General features: G+C 40.5%; 1 protein-coding gene across 1 annotated transcript in view; it reads right to left on the bottom strand.

Annotated features, from left to right (window-relative positions):
- Nucleotides 1-17,350, bottom strand: part of PRIM2 (DNA primase subunit 2) — a 213,720-nt gene that overhangs the window by 172,362 nt on the left and 24,008 nt on the right. The window contains 3 exon segments of the mRNA XM_006194707.3: nt 3,518-3,624; nt 3,627-3,654; nt 5,907-6,002. Coding sequence (XP_006194769.2) covers nt 3,518-3,624; nt 3,627-3,654; nt 5,907-6,002 — 231 coding nt within the window.

Below are 17,350 nucleotides of genomic sequence, written 5' to 3'. Positions count from 1 at the left end.
TCTTTCCTGGTCCACACAGTGCACGCTGTCATTCTGTCTACGTCAGAGGCCTGGGGTGCGGATCAAATGAGATAAGGCATAAACTACACATGGACAAGTGGAAGCCATCATTGTTATTATAGTAACTGTCAGCTCCACAAACTGTTAATGAGCACCGACCCTGTGTTACACCAAACAGAAATGTTAATTAAGACCAACCCCTGCCTCTCAAAGAGCTTACGTTTTAGCTGAGGAGAAAAACACTAGTCGGAATAATTCCACTGTGGTTTGGTTGAATGCAGGGCGCTGTGCGAGCACAAAGGAGGGACACTCAGCACAATCCTGGGCTCAGGGAGGCTTCCTGGAGGAAGTGGTGCCACGGCGGAGTCTCAAAGGACCAACCAGGTGAGGAAAGAGTTCTCATCAAAAGAGAACACAACGCCCAACCTCTCCTCGCCCTACAGCATGTTCAGAAGCCAGATTTGTTATATTCTAATAAAAATCACACGATCAAAGGTTAAAAACAAGCGTTCAGCTATCACCTGGGGTAAATTTCTTCTATCATCTTAAGACTTCCCCCAGCACCATTTATTTCACCCTCTAGTGCTAATTAAAATACCTTTTTCTAAGCGTTTAGGGCAATTCTTCTCATCCTGTGAGAATATTTCCAAAGTTTTCAGTTACATACTCCAAGGTCAAAACCTTCCTCACCGGGAAGGACAGTAATCAAGAAACCACTGTAAGAGGCTTAGATGTCTCCATTGTCACAGCCCGGAAAGAAACCCCTTCTCTCCTCCCAGCCCTCAGCTGTGCACAGGAGTCAGGAAAGCTTCCCAGACGACACACTCCATCCCCTCTCCTGCATGATAAGGACAACCTCTCAGCCAGACTTGGCCCTGACCGACCCAGGAGAAAGCCAAGCACAGCCTGGGCAGCAAGTCACTGTCCCTCTTCTTTCAACCCAAAGATACTGAGGCCAGAACTCTCCTCAACCCACAGGCCAGCAGGACAAATGCATTAGAGTCCCAGTCCACTAAAGCAGAACACTGATGTGCCCTACACCCTGCAGCTCCACTCCTAGGCCTGTAACCCACTGAAATGTGTCTGTCAAAGATGTCCTAGAGTGTTCCGAGCAGCAGTATTAGTCATAACCAAAAGAAAGAAAACAAAACCCTATCAACCACAGATTGGGATAACCTGTAATAAAGCCCATTGGAACTGGGATGAATCAAAACCATGTGTCACCTGTTAGGATGCGGTGCAAAGAACAGCATCACCTCTACAACATTCCTGCTCAAGGTGGGAACTTGACTCTAAACGCACAGAAACATCAAACTCAAATTGAGATTCTACAAAATAACCAGCCTGTAATCTTCAAAAGTGACAGTCACGAAAGTCAAGGAGAAATTAAGAACCTGGTCCAGACCAAAGGAGACTAAGAAGACATACGTAAGTAGCACATGTGATTAAGGATTAGGTCCCTCTGAAATAAAGGACATGATTGAAACAAGTAGTGAAACCTGAACGGGGTCTGAGGATTAGGTGGTTGTCACGTACTGACACTAACTTCTCATTTTGACAGCTAAACTGAGGTAACGTGGGAGGACATCCTTATTTGCAGGACGTAAGTATTGGGGGTGATGAGGTATCAGGTTGGGAACTTAATCTCAAATGGTTTAGGGGAAAAGTTACTGTTTTTATCTGCAATTTTTCTGTAAGTTTCTGATTGTTTCAAAATTCTAAAAAATTATTATATATATTTTTAAATTGTATGTTGAAGCAAGAAAGAATGAGCAGGAGGTCGGGTAGGAGAAAGGAATTCAAAATCCATATGCTATATTTTTACCAATATAAAGATTCAGTGCAATTTGTTGGAAAAAGTGAATTACTAACTTAGAAAATCATAGAGTTTTATATCTTTAATCTCGGCATATTTAGATACTCCATCTTCTGCCCAGAAAAAGTAGGAAAAAATTTAGATCATTTTTACCAGCAAAGAAAACTTTTTTCATTCATTCTTTTTTTCTTTTTTTGAGGTGGGGAGAAGTAATTTTGTTTATTTTATGTATATATTTCTTGGTGGAGGGACTAGAGATTGAACCCAGAACCTCCTGCATGCTAAGCAGGCACTCTACCACTGAGCTATACCCTCCTTCCACTGAAAACTCTTCTCAAAAACCCCCTCAAACAATTGCTTATACTTGCAGTCAGAATTTGGAAGAAGGAAACAGCCAGTATCAACTTGAGACGGTACCACGAGCTTCCTCAAATGCACGGTGATGTGTGTGGCCATCTTGGGGCCAGGGGACCAAGACTGGCATTGGGTGGGTGAGATGCCCAATGTCCTGAAAAGTAAAGGCCAGACTCCCACAAAGAAGTGCTATCCAAAATGTCGAGAGAGAGAGGAGTGAACAAAACCAGTCTTAATAAAAGACGGGGAACAGCCAACCAACAGGCAGACATGAGCATCTGCCACAGAGACTCTCAGTGGTGGAGACACTGAACTTACCTGCACGTACCTCATGGTCCAGGGTAAGTCACAGTGGTAACTACTACTAAACAGTTAGGAAACTATGCAAAAACACTAACTTACCGAGGATAAAACACACACACACACACACACACACACACAAATAGAGAGGGAGGAAGAACGTCAATTATGCTAGGTGTTTTCATAAACTGCCTCATTTAATACAACCACAGTTAATATTTAAGTCTTCCCAAATGCTGACACAGCTGAATTATACCTGTGTAGGTAACTCCAGGGAGTCAGTAATAAAAATTACTTATACCAGAAAATAATTACAAGTTTTAACACAAAAGGAAAGGCTGGACTTGGTGTATACTTTAATCAGTACAGCTTAAAAAGAGCATAACTTTGAAGTTATGTACTAAACATTAAGTACACAAAAAAGTACCCCTACAAAAGTACAAAAGAAACCCAGACTCAGATTAAAAGACAGCAGCTATGAAAAATTTGTATACTTTTAAGATGCTATCATTTAAGTGTCTGCTTTTAACAAATCTCATTTATTCAACTCAGCTGCCTCCGATTTCACCCAGCAGTGGGCTGTTTATTGTAGCACTAACATATCACTGTTTTTAGTATTTAAATATGAAGACTTTGTTCTATATTGCCCTCCACTGACACAAAATACCAATTTAGAACAGAAATCTAGGGGGTGTATCCACCGCAGGCCACACTAATTGTTAAGGACCATATATGAAATCCATTTTCAAGGAAAAAAAGACACATCTTTGAAGACACAGAGGCCATTCACAAAGTTAATCATCTCACCATTAGTATTACTATGAGAAAGAAAAAAATGGCAAAATTAACAATGGGTAGTAACAAAAATATAGAAGTTCTAGAAATAACAGTACAGCATCATGAGCAATCTGAGTATCATCATAAAAATTAAATTAACTTATTTCTTAAGAAGATAGAGAACAAAACTACCAAGAGTACATAAGTGAAAAATGTGAACACATGGAAATAAAGTGAAGATGGAAACATGGAAACAAAGTAAATACTTACCGCCAAAGCCTTGGACAGTTTGGTTCTAAAGTCATTCAGGATGATCGCCACAATGTCCCTGAGTGGTACATAAGCAAAGCCATTTTCCAAATAGACTTTCCTTCCTCGAACAAGTCCAGGGCATCCGCAAAAGGGATCTGAATTCAGAGTCAAACAGGGAAAATAAGTCAGTCATTACAACATCCTCCTAGTCTTCATGCCAAGTCCAAACAAAATCCGTCCTAAGAGAAGGTCCTTAGTCCCAGCACATCAAAAAAAAAAAGAATAGAAAGAAAAACACACAAAGATCAATTTATACTCTTAAACAATAACCAACAGTACTAGGTGGAGTGGGAGTCCAAACTGATTGAGGTTTTTTTTCTTTTTTTTTTTTGCCAGAGGTGGGAAAGTAACTAGATTGATTGATTGATTGATTGATTGATTGATTGATTGATTGATTTTGTAAGTGGAGGGACTGGCAATTGAACTCAGGACCTCATGCATGCCAAGCAGTGCTCTACCACTGAGCTATACCCTCCCCCTACCCAAACATGTGCTTGTTTCAAAGTAGATGTTTTAAAAATAAGCCAAGTTAGAAAATTTTATTTTTACTCTTAACTCATGAGTTTACAAATTATAATCACCAGGATTTCAAAGCCCTCTGAGTACCCTGCAGTCCCCTCTTATGACATATTCCACATTTTATTCTGCATCAAGCAGAATCCAATGTGTATACACTATGTCCAATGCTAAAAATTACTAATACGTAAAAGTAATTCCAAATTCCTTCATCTATGTTTCCACTTTTTCTCTAGAGAAATATATTGGGAAAGCTAATCTCAACACTAAGAAATAGAAATAATAAGTGTCCAGTTTTCTTATGAAAATAAATATTTGCCAGGAAATATTTTTCTAAAAACCTCATACTATTTTTAAAGTCTTATGACTATCGCAAAACTCTAAGAGATGAGCAGATTACGGTATCAGTAAATTGTGAAAATCATTCTTACTCTTCAAGTTTTTCTCCTTCTTAAAAATGATGTAAAAAATTAGGTTTAAAAAAAAAATCCTCAAATTGCCTGTTCACCCAAGTTTTAGGGAAGAGTTAAGTCTGTATGCCCATGATTCTTCTACATACTCAGTGACACCACACAATATCAGATCATGTGTTTTTACAGAAAGGTTTGATTCTTTTACAGATTTCTACAACCAGCACACAGCCCCTGCCCTGAGAGGTTCAGTGCTTAGCTGAGGGAAACAAGACAGACACACATGGAAAGTCAGGCATCTCTGCAGAGCAGCTGGGGTGTCCCAGCCCAAGACAGGACCTCACACAGGACACATGATGGGGGTGCCAGGGTTTAGTCCACTAATCCAGGCAAGAGAAGGAGAGAGTCTGAAAAAGTGGGTTCTAGTCCACACTCTTTACTGACTAGACTTGGGATTCTGGGACCCTCAACGAACACTTCTAAACCCCCAGGTCTATAAACCCAGGCAAGGGGTGGGGAGATGGTTTACACGCCCCTGAGGGCTGGGTTCTTCAGCTCCAATATTCCAAGATTCCAGCTTATGAGGGGGTCACGGTGGAGGTGGAGATGCCCAAGCAGAAGCAAAGGCTGATGTGAGGGCAATGCGTGGTGTGGGAGGAGGAATGCTGAGGGCCTCGCTCTGCACGTGGAAGGCTGCGCGCTTCCACAGGGAGGTCATAAGAGCGCCAATGTGGAGGCAGGATTCTAGACTCCTGGCACCCACCAAGAAGCAGCCACTCTTGTCAGAGGAATCGGTGGTGCAGGAGCTATCAAATTTTAAGATGAATTTCAGCCCCCTCTCCCCGTTCTGGACCTCTTCAGTCCCAAAGCCACCCAGTGGGTTCAAGCAAAGCAGGTGTCCAGGCTGAGGGGCAGAGGGAGACAGACGTGGCCGGGGGCGAGGGGCCGGAACCTGAGTGGGTGAGGAAGGCCTTGCGGCGGGAGAGCAAGCAGGCAGCAGGGCCCAGACAGATGAGACCGTGCATGGGGGCACTCAGTCCAGGCCCGGTGCCAGGCTCATGGGCACACGGGCACAGACAGCCTCCCAAGCCAGGCAGGGATACAGAACAAGGAGTCGCGGTCAGGGGGTGACTAGAGGACCCTTGCTGGGGCACCCATCGTGGGGCACAGAAGCCGAGCACAGGGACAAAAGGGAGGACTTGCTTCAAGAGACTGGCCCGCAGTGGGGGTTGGAAGGCGGGTCAGCGAGGACAGCCCAGCACAGAAAGGTGGTGCGTCCCTGGTCGGGTGAACATGACCAGAGCAGGAGAGGGAGAGGCTGTGCCGACAAGAGGCAATACGAACGGGTTAATTAAACACGTAGATAAGCCTAATGTGATATACGTAACAAAACCTAAGAAGGATTTCAAAAGTTTACATACCTTATAAACTGACTCCAAGTCCAGCTGAGCCCCGCTTAAGCTGGGTGATGAAGCGATGAGATCCTGTTCTCGGAGAGTCTTCTCTCCATCACTTATCTAAAAGGAAACATATTTCTTATCACTTAAAAATTAAAACTCTTTCTTCAGTTTCAATAAAATACTTCCCTGTTCCAGGGAAGATACTATACTTTTTTGAAAAACGTTAAAACCTGATATGTCAAGTCATCCCTAATATTACTAAATCATTGCTATCATTAATGAAGCCCAAATAGGGAAGAAAACTTAATATACTTTCAAATTTCTACTCTGACAATCTCTGAGGGCACATATCAAAAGAACAGTAGCAGGGGAACAGAAAGTATTATAGTAAGAAAGAAGTTACAATAAAAATTAAGGTAACAGAGACTAAATATGAGCATTATCCCAATTTGGGATTATGTTAATTTATTAAAATCTCTATTTGCAGTTACGAGCGGTTTAACTATTTCTGAACTTTCTAGCCACATAAAACAATTCCAAACCTAAAGCACTAGTATTTGTAGGAACAACAATAGCTCTATTATCTCCTGTAAGATTGACAGAGCTGAGTAGATACAAATTTTAAACTTCTGTACAGAAAAGTAAAAGATCTATACATGAAGATGAAATATAAATGACAAACTGTGGGAAACATTTATGTCATATGACATCTGATTACTCTCAACACACCCCCTAAGTAGCAGGACGTAACAACTAGTAATCCAGAAGTAAACCACAGCCAAGATTCATAGAAGTGAAAATAATAAAAGGAAATTAAAAATAATAATGTAGCATTATTTTCTACCTATTAAAATGGCAATAGTTAAAACGATTTTGAATCCACGGGGTTGGGACACTCTTTGTGCAGGGCACTTTGACAATGTACCTCATAAAGCCTTAAAACATGCAGACCCTAACAATTTTACTTCCAGAATTAAACTTAGTAACAGAACAAATACAGGAAAAATTTCTCTTCATCACAAAGTTATTTGGAATAATTTTTTTAAAAAACTAAATGCCCAACAACAGGTATTTGGTTAAATAAAGTGCAGTAGAAGTAGAACGTGACGTTTCAGTAAAGCAAGCTACATTATTCAGATCAAGCTCTCAGAGAAATCAAAGAAAACACACTGATAAAAATTTTTAAAGCATCTTCTTTAAAGCGCAGAGGATTAATATACAGAGTCAGGCCCACTTGAAGTGGGGTATCTAACAAGAGAGCCTCCTGCTCTAAAGCCATGGGTCTTCAATGAAATCGCAAGCCTTGAACTGGTTTTAAGGTTGTCCCCTGCATCAAAAGCCCCAGACACCTAGCAGAAGAAAACTCAGATCCTCTCTGGGGAACGTGCATTCACAGCCTGCCCCAGAGGACTCCTGCAGATACATTTTCACACAGCATCAGGCACACTGTATTTTATAACACGGCAAATAATAAAACATCGCTTCGTGAGCAAAAAGAAGAAAAAGACTCATAAAGTGCATAGGTAACAACTACGCTAGGATGCAAAAGGAAATGAAAGACAAGGGTAATGATATCCGTATGAATGGAAAAGTCTAAAAGGGGATCTGAGGAGGGGTCGGGAGGGGAAAACAAGTCCAAGAGAAAGAGACTTTTATTTTTGCTAACTCTGGGAAAGCAACTTCAAAGAGACTCTGCCAAAAGTGGATAAACTACCCCCTCCTCTCTGGGGCCCTGAAGGACTAGGGACGGAAGAACCACAGGTTTCTCAGCCTTCATGTGAGGACAGACATGTGAGCAAAGAATCCTGCACTCTTCAGATCTACAGAGTAGAAATAATGAATAAAACTCTAAGGAATTCGATGTGTTTCTAAACTGTTCACCCAAAGTAACCAGGCGCATTCTGAATAATGTACATTCTATCTAAAATTAATGTCATTTCCTATGTTATAGCCTTTCAATAAATATGTTGTTTTTCCTTGGTGAATTAAAAACTTCATCCATTTGTCACACACATTCTAAACCTTCATTTATCTATTTAATAATAAACATAACTTAAAAGACCAAAGTAAGAGACTTCTCGCTGAAAAATGCAAGATGCCTGACTAAAACTTTGTTAATTATTATAAACTTCTACTGACTTATTTCAAATTTCTAAAATAATCTTGCTATTCTCTTCTGCTTTCAGTATAAAAACTACCGTGAAAAATACGAGCATATTTCATTTTCTCAAGCTCCCCTAATGAGGTTAACTACTGGATACCTAGGAAAAAATCATCCTCTCAAAGAGCAAGATAAGATTAAACAGCCTCCTGCTTCTAACAGAGGATCTTATGTAGGAGTGAAAACAGATTCAGTGGAATAATTGTAAGAGCAGAGCATAAGGACAGAAAGAGTGTAGCTTTTATAATTGCAGAGGCCTAAGTTCAAATCTTAACATGCAAATTAAGCTCTTTACACGCTGTTCCTTCACTGGTAAAGTGAAGAAAATATGTTTCATGTACTTTTTGTCACAATCAAATCAAGTATGTAAACCGTCTAGAACAGGCCTAAATAGAGCAGGCCTTTAATAAATGGTAAGTATTTATTACTATTACTGGTGATGTACATTTTGATCAGCTTGTTTTCCTGGGCTTTTTCCAGGAATGCACTGAAAGGTTTCTGACCCAAGTGATCAAGATGGTGAAGAAGGAAGAGCATGAGCTCACCTCCTACAAACACGCTAAAACTACACCTACATACAGAACAATCTCTCTGAGAAGGACCTGAAGACCTGCAGAACAGCTCTTGTGCAATTGAGGATATAAAGGAAAAAGCACACTGAGAAGGGCAAGAGGGGCAGAGACACCATCCAGTTAAGACCCACACCCCCAGTGCAGCAGGAGAAGACACCACAGACTCAGAGGTCCTCCCTAAGGAGCAAGGGCTTTGAGCCCCATATCGGACGCCTCAGACCTGGGGACTGGCACTGGGTGGGTGAGTCCACTTAACTAGCTTTGAGAACCAGCAGGGTTTACATGCGGGACAGCTGGAGGGCTATAGGAAACTGAAATTCCACTCTTAAAGGGCTCACACACAAATTCACTCACTGGGAGTCCCAGCACAGAGTCAGGGTTTAAAAAGAGCCTGGTGTTCTAGACAGCTTGCCGGGGCCACCCCAGCAAACCCCAAGCCCACGCCAACTCCAGCACCAACCGACCCAAGTCGGCAGCCCCAGCATGTCCTGGAAAAGCCGCAGCCCACCCACACAGCAGCTCCACCCAGTCAGTCAAAGCAAAGCAGCACACACAGCCTACACTGAGGATACTGCTACATAAGACCGCACCTTCAAAACCAGGAGCGGTAACTGTTCCATCCAACTCATAGGGACAAATGCAGGAAGTCAAACAAAACGAGGAGACAGAGAGATTTCTTCCAAACAAAAGAACAAGATCAAATCCCAGAGAAAAACCCTAACGAAATGGAGATAAGTATCTTACCCGATAAAGAGTTCAAAGCAATGGTCACAAAGATGCTCACAGAACTCAGGAGAAGAATGGAGGAACAGAATGAGAACTTTTCAATGAAAAGAGTTTGAAAATATGGGAAAAAAAAATCAGAGCTAAAACATACAACAACTGAAATGAAAAATACACTAGAGGGAATAAACAGAAGATCAGATAATACGGAAGACCACATAAGCAACAAGGAAGTGAGACTAGTTAAACTCATCCAATCAGAACAGCTAAAAGAAAAAAGAATTTTTAAAAATGAGAACAGTTTAAGGAACTCTGGGACAACATCAAGAGCACTGACATTCACATGATAGGGTCCCAGAAGGGAAAAAGAGAAAGGGGCAGAACACTTAGTTCCAAAACAAAATGGCTGAAAAGTTCTCTATACTGGAGAAAGAAACATAATCCAGGTCCAGGACGCATGGAGTCCCAAACAAGATGAACCTGAAGAGGCCCACACCAAGACAGATAGTAATTAAAATGGGAAAATTTAAAGAGAGAGAATTTTAAAGCAGCAAGAGAAAAACATTGAGCCACATACAAAGGAACCCCCCATAAGGCTACCAGGTGACTTTTTGCAGCAACTCTGCCGGTCAGAAGGGAGTGGTATGATATATTTAAAGTGATGAAAGGGGAAAACATACAACCAAGAATATTCCACCCAGCAAGGCTCTCATTCAGAACTGAAAGAGAGGGAAAGAGCTTCCCAGACAAGAAAAAACTAGGAGTTCATTAACACTAAACCAGTCTTACAAGAAATGTTAGAGGGTTTTTAAGAAGAAAAGGCTATACTTAAAAATGAGAAAATACTCCCAGCTAAAGGCAAATATATAGTAGACAGTGGATTACCCACTTAAAAAGCTAGTATTAAGACTGAAAGAAAAAAGTCATAAAATCAACCATAATTATAATACACAGTTAAGAAATACACAAAGTAAAAAGATGTAAAATATGACATAAAACATGAAGGGGAAACAAAAATGTAATGCTTTTAGAATGCATTTGAACTCAAGCAAATATCAAGTTAAAACAAACAGCTCTCTCTCTCTCTATATATATATATGTCAACATATATGAACCTCATGGTAATGACAAACCAAAACCGTACAAGAGATACACAAAAAATAAAGGAATCCAAACATAACACTGAAGAAAAACATCAAACTACAAGAGAAGAGAACAAGAGAAGAAAGGAACAGAGAAGAACCACAAAAACAACCAGAAAACAACAACAAAATGGCAATAAGTATATACCAATCAACAGTTACTTTAGAGGGTAAGGTATAGCTCCAGTGGTAGAGTGCATGCTTAGCATGCAAGAGGTCCTGGGTTCAATCCCCTGTACCTCCACTAAAATAAATAAACCTAATTACCTCCCTTCCCAAATAAAAATAATTAAATAAAACAATAATAAATAAATAAAACATTTAATTATCTCCCCCCTACCAAAAACAAACAAACAAAAAATACTTAAAATTAAAATGAACTAACCTCTCAAATAAAAAGATATAAGGTGGCTAAATGGATAAAAAACAGTAAGACCTATCTAATAGACTCCCTACAAGAGACTCACTTCAGATCTAAAGAGACACACAGGCTGAAAGTGAAGAGATGAAAAAAGATATTCCATGAAAACGAAAAGAAAGCTCGGGTAAATAATCTTACATCAGATGAAAGATTTCTTGAAACAAAGACCATAACAAAAGACAAAGGACACTACATAACAATAAACAGGTCACTCCAATAAGAAAATATATTATTTGTAAATACTTATGAACCCAACATAGCAGCATGTAAATATATAAAGCAAATATTAACAAACATAAAGGGAGAAACTGACAGTAATACAGTAATAGTAGGGGACTTTAAGACCCCACTTACATTAATGGATAGACAGAAAATCAGTAAGGAAACAGTGACCTTAAACAACACATTAGACTAGATGGACTTGGTAGGCAGATAGATAGATAGATAGATAGATAAAACATTCCATCCAAAAGCAGAAGAATGCACATTCTTTTCAAGGGCACATGGAACATTCTCCAGGATAGATCACATGCTAGGCCCCAACACAGGTCTCAATAAACTAAAGAAGACTGAATTCCCAGCAAGCACCTCTTCTGACAACAACAGTATGAAACCTGAAATCAGTTACAAGAAGAAAATTAGAAAAGCAAGAACACATGGAGGCTGCACAACATGCTACTTGTTGAATATGTTTGAAAACATTTCCTCAATTTCTTGGAATAGTTTGAGGACAGGTATTAACTCTTAAGTATCTGGTAGAATTCCTCTGTGAAGCCAACTGGTCCTGGACTTGTGTTTTTTGATTACTGATTCAATTTCATTACAGGTAATTCTGTTCAGATTTTCTATTTCTTTCTGATTCAGTTTTGGAAAATTGTGTATGTCTAGGAGCTTATCCATTATTTCTAGGTTGTCCAATTTGTTAGCATATAATTGTAGTAGTCTTTTATTACTGTACTTCTGTGGTATTGTTTGTAAATTCTCTTTCATTTGTGATTTTATCTATTTGGGTCCTTTCTTTTTTTTTTTTTTTTTTTTTTTTTTTCCTCCTTGATGATTCTGGCTAATGGTTTGTCTATTTTATTTATCTTTTCACAGAACCAGCTTTACTTTCATTGATCTTTTCTATTTTTTTTTTTTTTTTTAGTGTCTATTTCATTTATATCCCCCCTCTTTTTTTTTTTTAAATTGAAGTTTAGTTATTTACAGTATTGTTAGTTTCTGGCAACTGAAGTTATCTGAAGTGGGTTCCCCATCTCCAGTTTTCCTGTGAACTAAGTTAATCAAGTCTATGAAATCTGCAACTGTTTCTTTAATTCCAAACTATTTATTTCAAGCACCCAGTTAATTGGCAGAATGCCTACGTCTTCACACAGCTTTCTATTACTGAGCTTCAAATTTTCTGCTTTATGACATCTCCCTTATGTTATCTTCTGCAATAACCTTTTGGTGCACAATTAAAGGCCTCCAAACTCAATCTCTGTTTAGGCTCCAACTGGCAAATGTCTTGAAAAAAAACAAAAGAAAGTCATTTTCCCTCCCACTTTTACAATGCAGCCCAGTAGAAAACTGTTCAACTTTACTTAGTTCTGAGTTTTTTAACTATGCAGCATTTTGGATATTTTCAAGATCAGTGGAAGAGAGGCAGCCAAACTCCAATTTCATGAAAGACGGGATACAATGGAAGCTTTCCAACATAAGCAGCTAACAGTAGGATATTACAAAAATAAGGCTCTACTTAGCTGAAGAGGAAAGGAAGAAACCTGCTTAGAGTCAATATTGACCAGTGGTAAAGTCGTATGTATTCAAGCAAATGGAGAATGAAATAAAAGAGTAGGAGAAAATAAGGTCGTAAAAAAAAATGAGTTGTTTACATTTTCTCTTATGGGCCATGGGAAATCAAATCTTTGGAAATCCAGCTTTTTAATAACTTAGGTGTGATTAAATTTATATTTCTATTGTATATTTCAAATCCAAGCAGACAGGAGAACACTACATATTTTTTGTGCCTGGACGAAGGGAAAGGAGATGTTTATTCCAAAAGACGCTCAAATACATGTATCTGTAACTGAAAATATTAGAAATCAGTTTTATGGCTTTGAAAAAGGTGTCCTATTTGTTGACCGAATTCAACAATTTCAGTTCTTTAGAAAATTATTCCATCATCTGAGGCTGTGGCTGGCAGGATACTCCAGCATCAGAGTATCTCTGTCACCTCCTCTCTGCCTTTTTGTCTTTTAGATTCAGTTGAAATACTATTAGCTCAATGATGCCTTCCTAGATTAACCCAGCCCACAGCAATATCCTCTTTACTTTTTTCATAACTCTCACTGACTCCATCAAATATTTTACCTTGTTCTGTTTCTGAAGTCTCTTCCTGCTCTCCCAAGCTATAAACATGTTCGTGCAAACCCTCCAGCACACACAACCTAATGCTGGATACACATAAAGCATGTATTAAACATTGGCTATCAAGTAATATAAAGGACAGCCATGGCTCCAGAATTTCAATGTAGCATGGACTTTCAGAGTAGAGTTCTGGCAGCTTGGGGACCGATCTAAAGGACACATTTGCCTAGCAAGCATACTTCTTACAAACTGTGTGTTAATTTAGGGTACCCTGGTAGGAAGGGGGTTGTAGATTCAGGTTCTTCAAAGCCACCTCCTGATGCTGAGACACTCAGACAAGTGTCCCCATCACCTCATACAGACACTACTCACCCATTCATCCTACTTCAAGTCCTCCCCTCCTTTATACCCTCAACTCAACTTACAGTTCCACCCCTAATTACACTCCTAAATGTTCAATGCTTCATCTGCACTTACGATGTGGACTCAAATACAGGAAGAGGCCATGACACCACCCCGCAGGGACATCCAGCTCTCTGACTCTCAGGGACGCCCACCCTAGGGCAGGACAGGAAGCAGCACCGCCTGCACCGGCAGGCCACTCCTCTGGGCCCCGCCCATTCACAGCCCTCCTTCCACTCCTCTGCAGCAGAAATAGGAGGAAAGAGCTCATTTCAGCCATGAGGAACCTACAACATTAATGTGAGCCTCTCTGTAACAGCCACCATTCTCATAATATTATAAGTATGTATCCTATCCACACTGTATTATATTATATAATACAATCTCCCTCCAAAGCCTGAATCCTCCCCTATGTCAGCGTAGACATTTTCATTCTACGGCCTCAAAATTGCAGAAAGAGAGTGAATACACTGAATTCATACATTGTTCTCTGCAATGAACTTAACACCGATCTTTTATTCAAAATATCAGCCACTTGGTTCCTTATCTATGTTTTCCCTGCTACTGTTACTTTTAAGCTACCAAAAAGGGCAAAATGATTAATTATTACTTCTCTTTTATAGAAAAATCAGTAAGAGCAGCCTTGGAAATTTACAAGGGGAGTTTATGCTACATCTCATTCACTTTTTTTCTTGCCTCCAGGAAGATCATTACGACCCAGAAGTGATACCGCTTAAGGAATCCAGGAAGCTGAGCAGCAAATGTAAACAGCTGTGCATGGGTTTGCTTTCACCCACGATTCTCCTATTTCTTAAGCAAAGTGTTACAATAGCAGCAAATGTGTCTGCCAACACAAAGGGGTTTTCTTAGGCCTCAACTGTCCTCCTTCCCTGGACTTATAAAATGGTTTTTTATTTTCAGTCTTTCAGTAAGAAATAACTTCAACAGATTTGCCACATAAATTAAAGTCTCTCTCCCTTACCTACCATAATCCAAACTCCGTACATTAAGAGCCAATACAAAGCTATTAAATGCTGAAAATAAAAAAAAATAAAAATCTGCAACCATTTCAAAAAGGCACACAAAAGTCAAGGTGCCTGTATGGTATGGGGTCTAACTGATGACTGCTTTTACTCATTTATCAATACCCCTTTCTACTTAAGAAAGTGCCTTAAATAGCCCGTCGCACCTCACAGTGCCCTGAACACATCTCTCAGTTCACTATTTCTTAGCTCAACTGACGTTAGCAAGAAGAAAGGGCTAGACACAATCTAGTCTATATGAAATAAACGCAGTAATTCGGTCTACTTTAAATTCTGGCAAACTCTGACGGGGTAAGAGCACTGTATAATAAAAAGGTATCTCTGGGACTAAGAAGACCTCAAAGGACCCTGAGGCTCCTGGCAGGTCTCAGGGATGTGGCAAGCCACTCTTCCTCAAAACTAAAAAGCCGTAAACGTCTCAGCGAGCTCTTTCCAAGCAGCTCCAGCAATCAAATTTCCAAAAGGGCGAAACCATTTATCAACAGCTTTCCCATTTCTGCCCCCTCTGAGTAATCTGCTCTCCCTCAGAGTTCTCTCTCTACTCACCTAATTATCAGAATCTCATTTTTCATACTATGAGCCATAGTTTTGAGTCAGATTATTTTCACTACATTTCATAGTCTTTCCAAATCACGGAAGGGTTGTTTGAGGGTACTTTGTTTTGTTTTCAGCTCAAATTCAAGAAACCAAAAGCTCAAGTTTAGCTATCGATTTCAGCTATCTATTACTGCATTACAAATGACCCCAAAGCTTAAAACAATAATCATTTTATTCTATCTCCCAATTTTATTGCTCAGAAATTAGGACAGGATATAGCTGGCAATTCATCTGCTCCATGTGGCCTTAAATGGGGTTACAGGGGGCACAGAGCTAGTGAAGAGATGAATTTGAAGAGTCCAAGGGGGCATCGCGCACATGTCTGGCCCTGTGGTGGGGACTGTTTCAGCGCTGGGCTCAGCTGGCACTGCTGATGCACGAGACACAGTCTCTTCAGCTTGGCAGCTGCTGGTTTATGCTAGTTTCAGAACAGATCTGCCCTGCAAGTCAGTTTAGCAATTCTAGTTTGACTTCTTACAGGGTATCTCGAGCAGGACTCCCAAGAAAGTGCGTCAGACTCAGGAGGTGGAAGCTGACAGTTCTCCAGGTCTGCACCCAGACACGGGTGGCCTGCCACTCCCACCACATTCCAGGGGTCAAAGGACCTGCAGGAGCAAAACCCACAGCTCTCTATTTCCCTTAATCCTCTTACACAGTAACCTGCTTTTCATCTTCTGGGAGCTAGAAAATAACTGAATTTTAAAGTAACTTCTCCTTTTACCCTCTGAATTAAACTGTAAAAAGTGCTCACGGTCGGAGATCACCCACTTGTCAAACACTTATCCGTACATATCCCTAACCCCTCACGTGACACATAAAACAGCAAGATTTGGACTCAAATCTGTGCTTATTTATTGTAATAAAACTCTTAATATTCCTAATTCTGTTGGCTTATCTTATATGACTGAAGTTCTTATAATTTTTTGTTAGTGTGCATGTACTTGGAGCCATCATTTTTAAATGACTCAAAGGGATGTTGGGGGAAAGAACCCAGCATTCTCCACATACACCATCTATTGTGAATCTCGCGCAGAAGTTAGACTGGCAACTAAAAATAAAAACATTAATATGAGTTAGCACTCACTGTGTGCTTACCACCTGCCAGGCACTACTCTAAGCACCTTACATATATTACCTTATTGAAGCCTCCCAAACTTCTGGAGGGAGCACTGTTACATTTTCTATTTGCAGGCAAGGAAACCAAATGGGAAAAGAGAAACTAGTCAGTGGCAGCGCCGTATGCCACTCGGTGGTGGGGGGCCCGGCACAGACCCTGCGCTTTTCACCCCCGGGCCAGATGCCCTCGGATTATCCCCACCGAAACAGCACACTGCCCTTGATCCAGTGCAGGTCAAAGCAGGATTCAGACCCTGCCCCTCAGACCCCCTTTCCTGACACCCTAGGTCTCCAATGCAAAACCCCAGACATTTTCTGTTACTGAGCCTTTTGCATCTGACTCAGATTTTAGGGGTAATGCAGTTTATACTCTGCCTTCCCTCGTCTTAACCTTAAATCAGCCACAGACACTTGACCAGTCTATGAATAGTCCTCTGTCTTTGCTCTTCCTGAGACAAAGACAAGCTAAAGAGAATGCAAAGACTAGGATTCAAATTCTTGCCCAGTTTTTGAGCTAAGATGCTCCCCCAGCTTCCAGGCATCAACGCTGACCCATACCTGTGGACTACTTCCTGCCACGACACTCAGATCTGTTAAGGGAAAGATGTGATCAACTGTGAGAAGTCGCAGACCCGTCCGAAACACCGGCCTGTTTCTGCACTTGGTTTGAATGCACATGCACAGGGCTGCATGGGCCCCCTTGCGCTGTCTGACTCACAGTAAGGGGTAAAAAGAGCCAATAAAAAAAAATCAGAGACCCAAAGGACCAACAAAGTTATGACCAGAGACTCTAATGAGCTCAGTAAAAAAGCCAAACAAAGTTCAAGTCTTCAACTCTGGGAATAATTAAATTCATAATGACATTGTATATATCAAGTCAAGTCCTCGGCGCACAGCGCTTGTGGATTACCCAGCCCTGCATTACACGGAAAGTCTATG

Source organism: Camelus ferus, chromosome 20 (assembly GCF_009834535.1).
Source record: "Camelus ferus isolate YT-003-E chromosome 20, BCGSAC_Cfer_1.0, whole genome shotgun sequence".
Classification (NCBI taxonomy): Eukaryota; Metazoa; Chordata; class Mammalia; order Artiodactyla; family Camelidae; genus Camelus; species Camelus ferus.
This window is presented reverse-complemented; position numbering and strand designations above follow the sequence as displayed.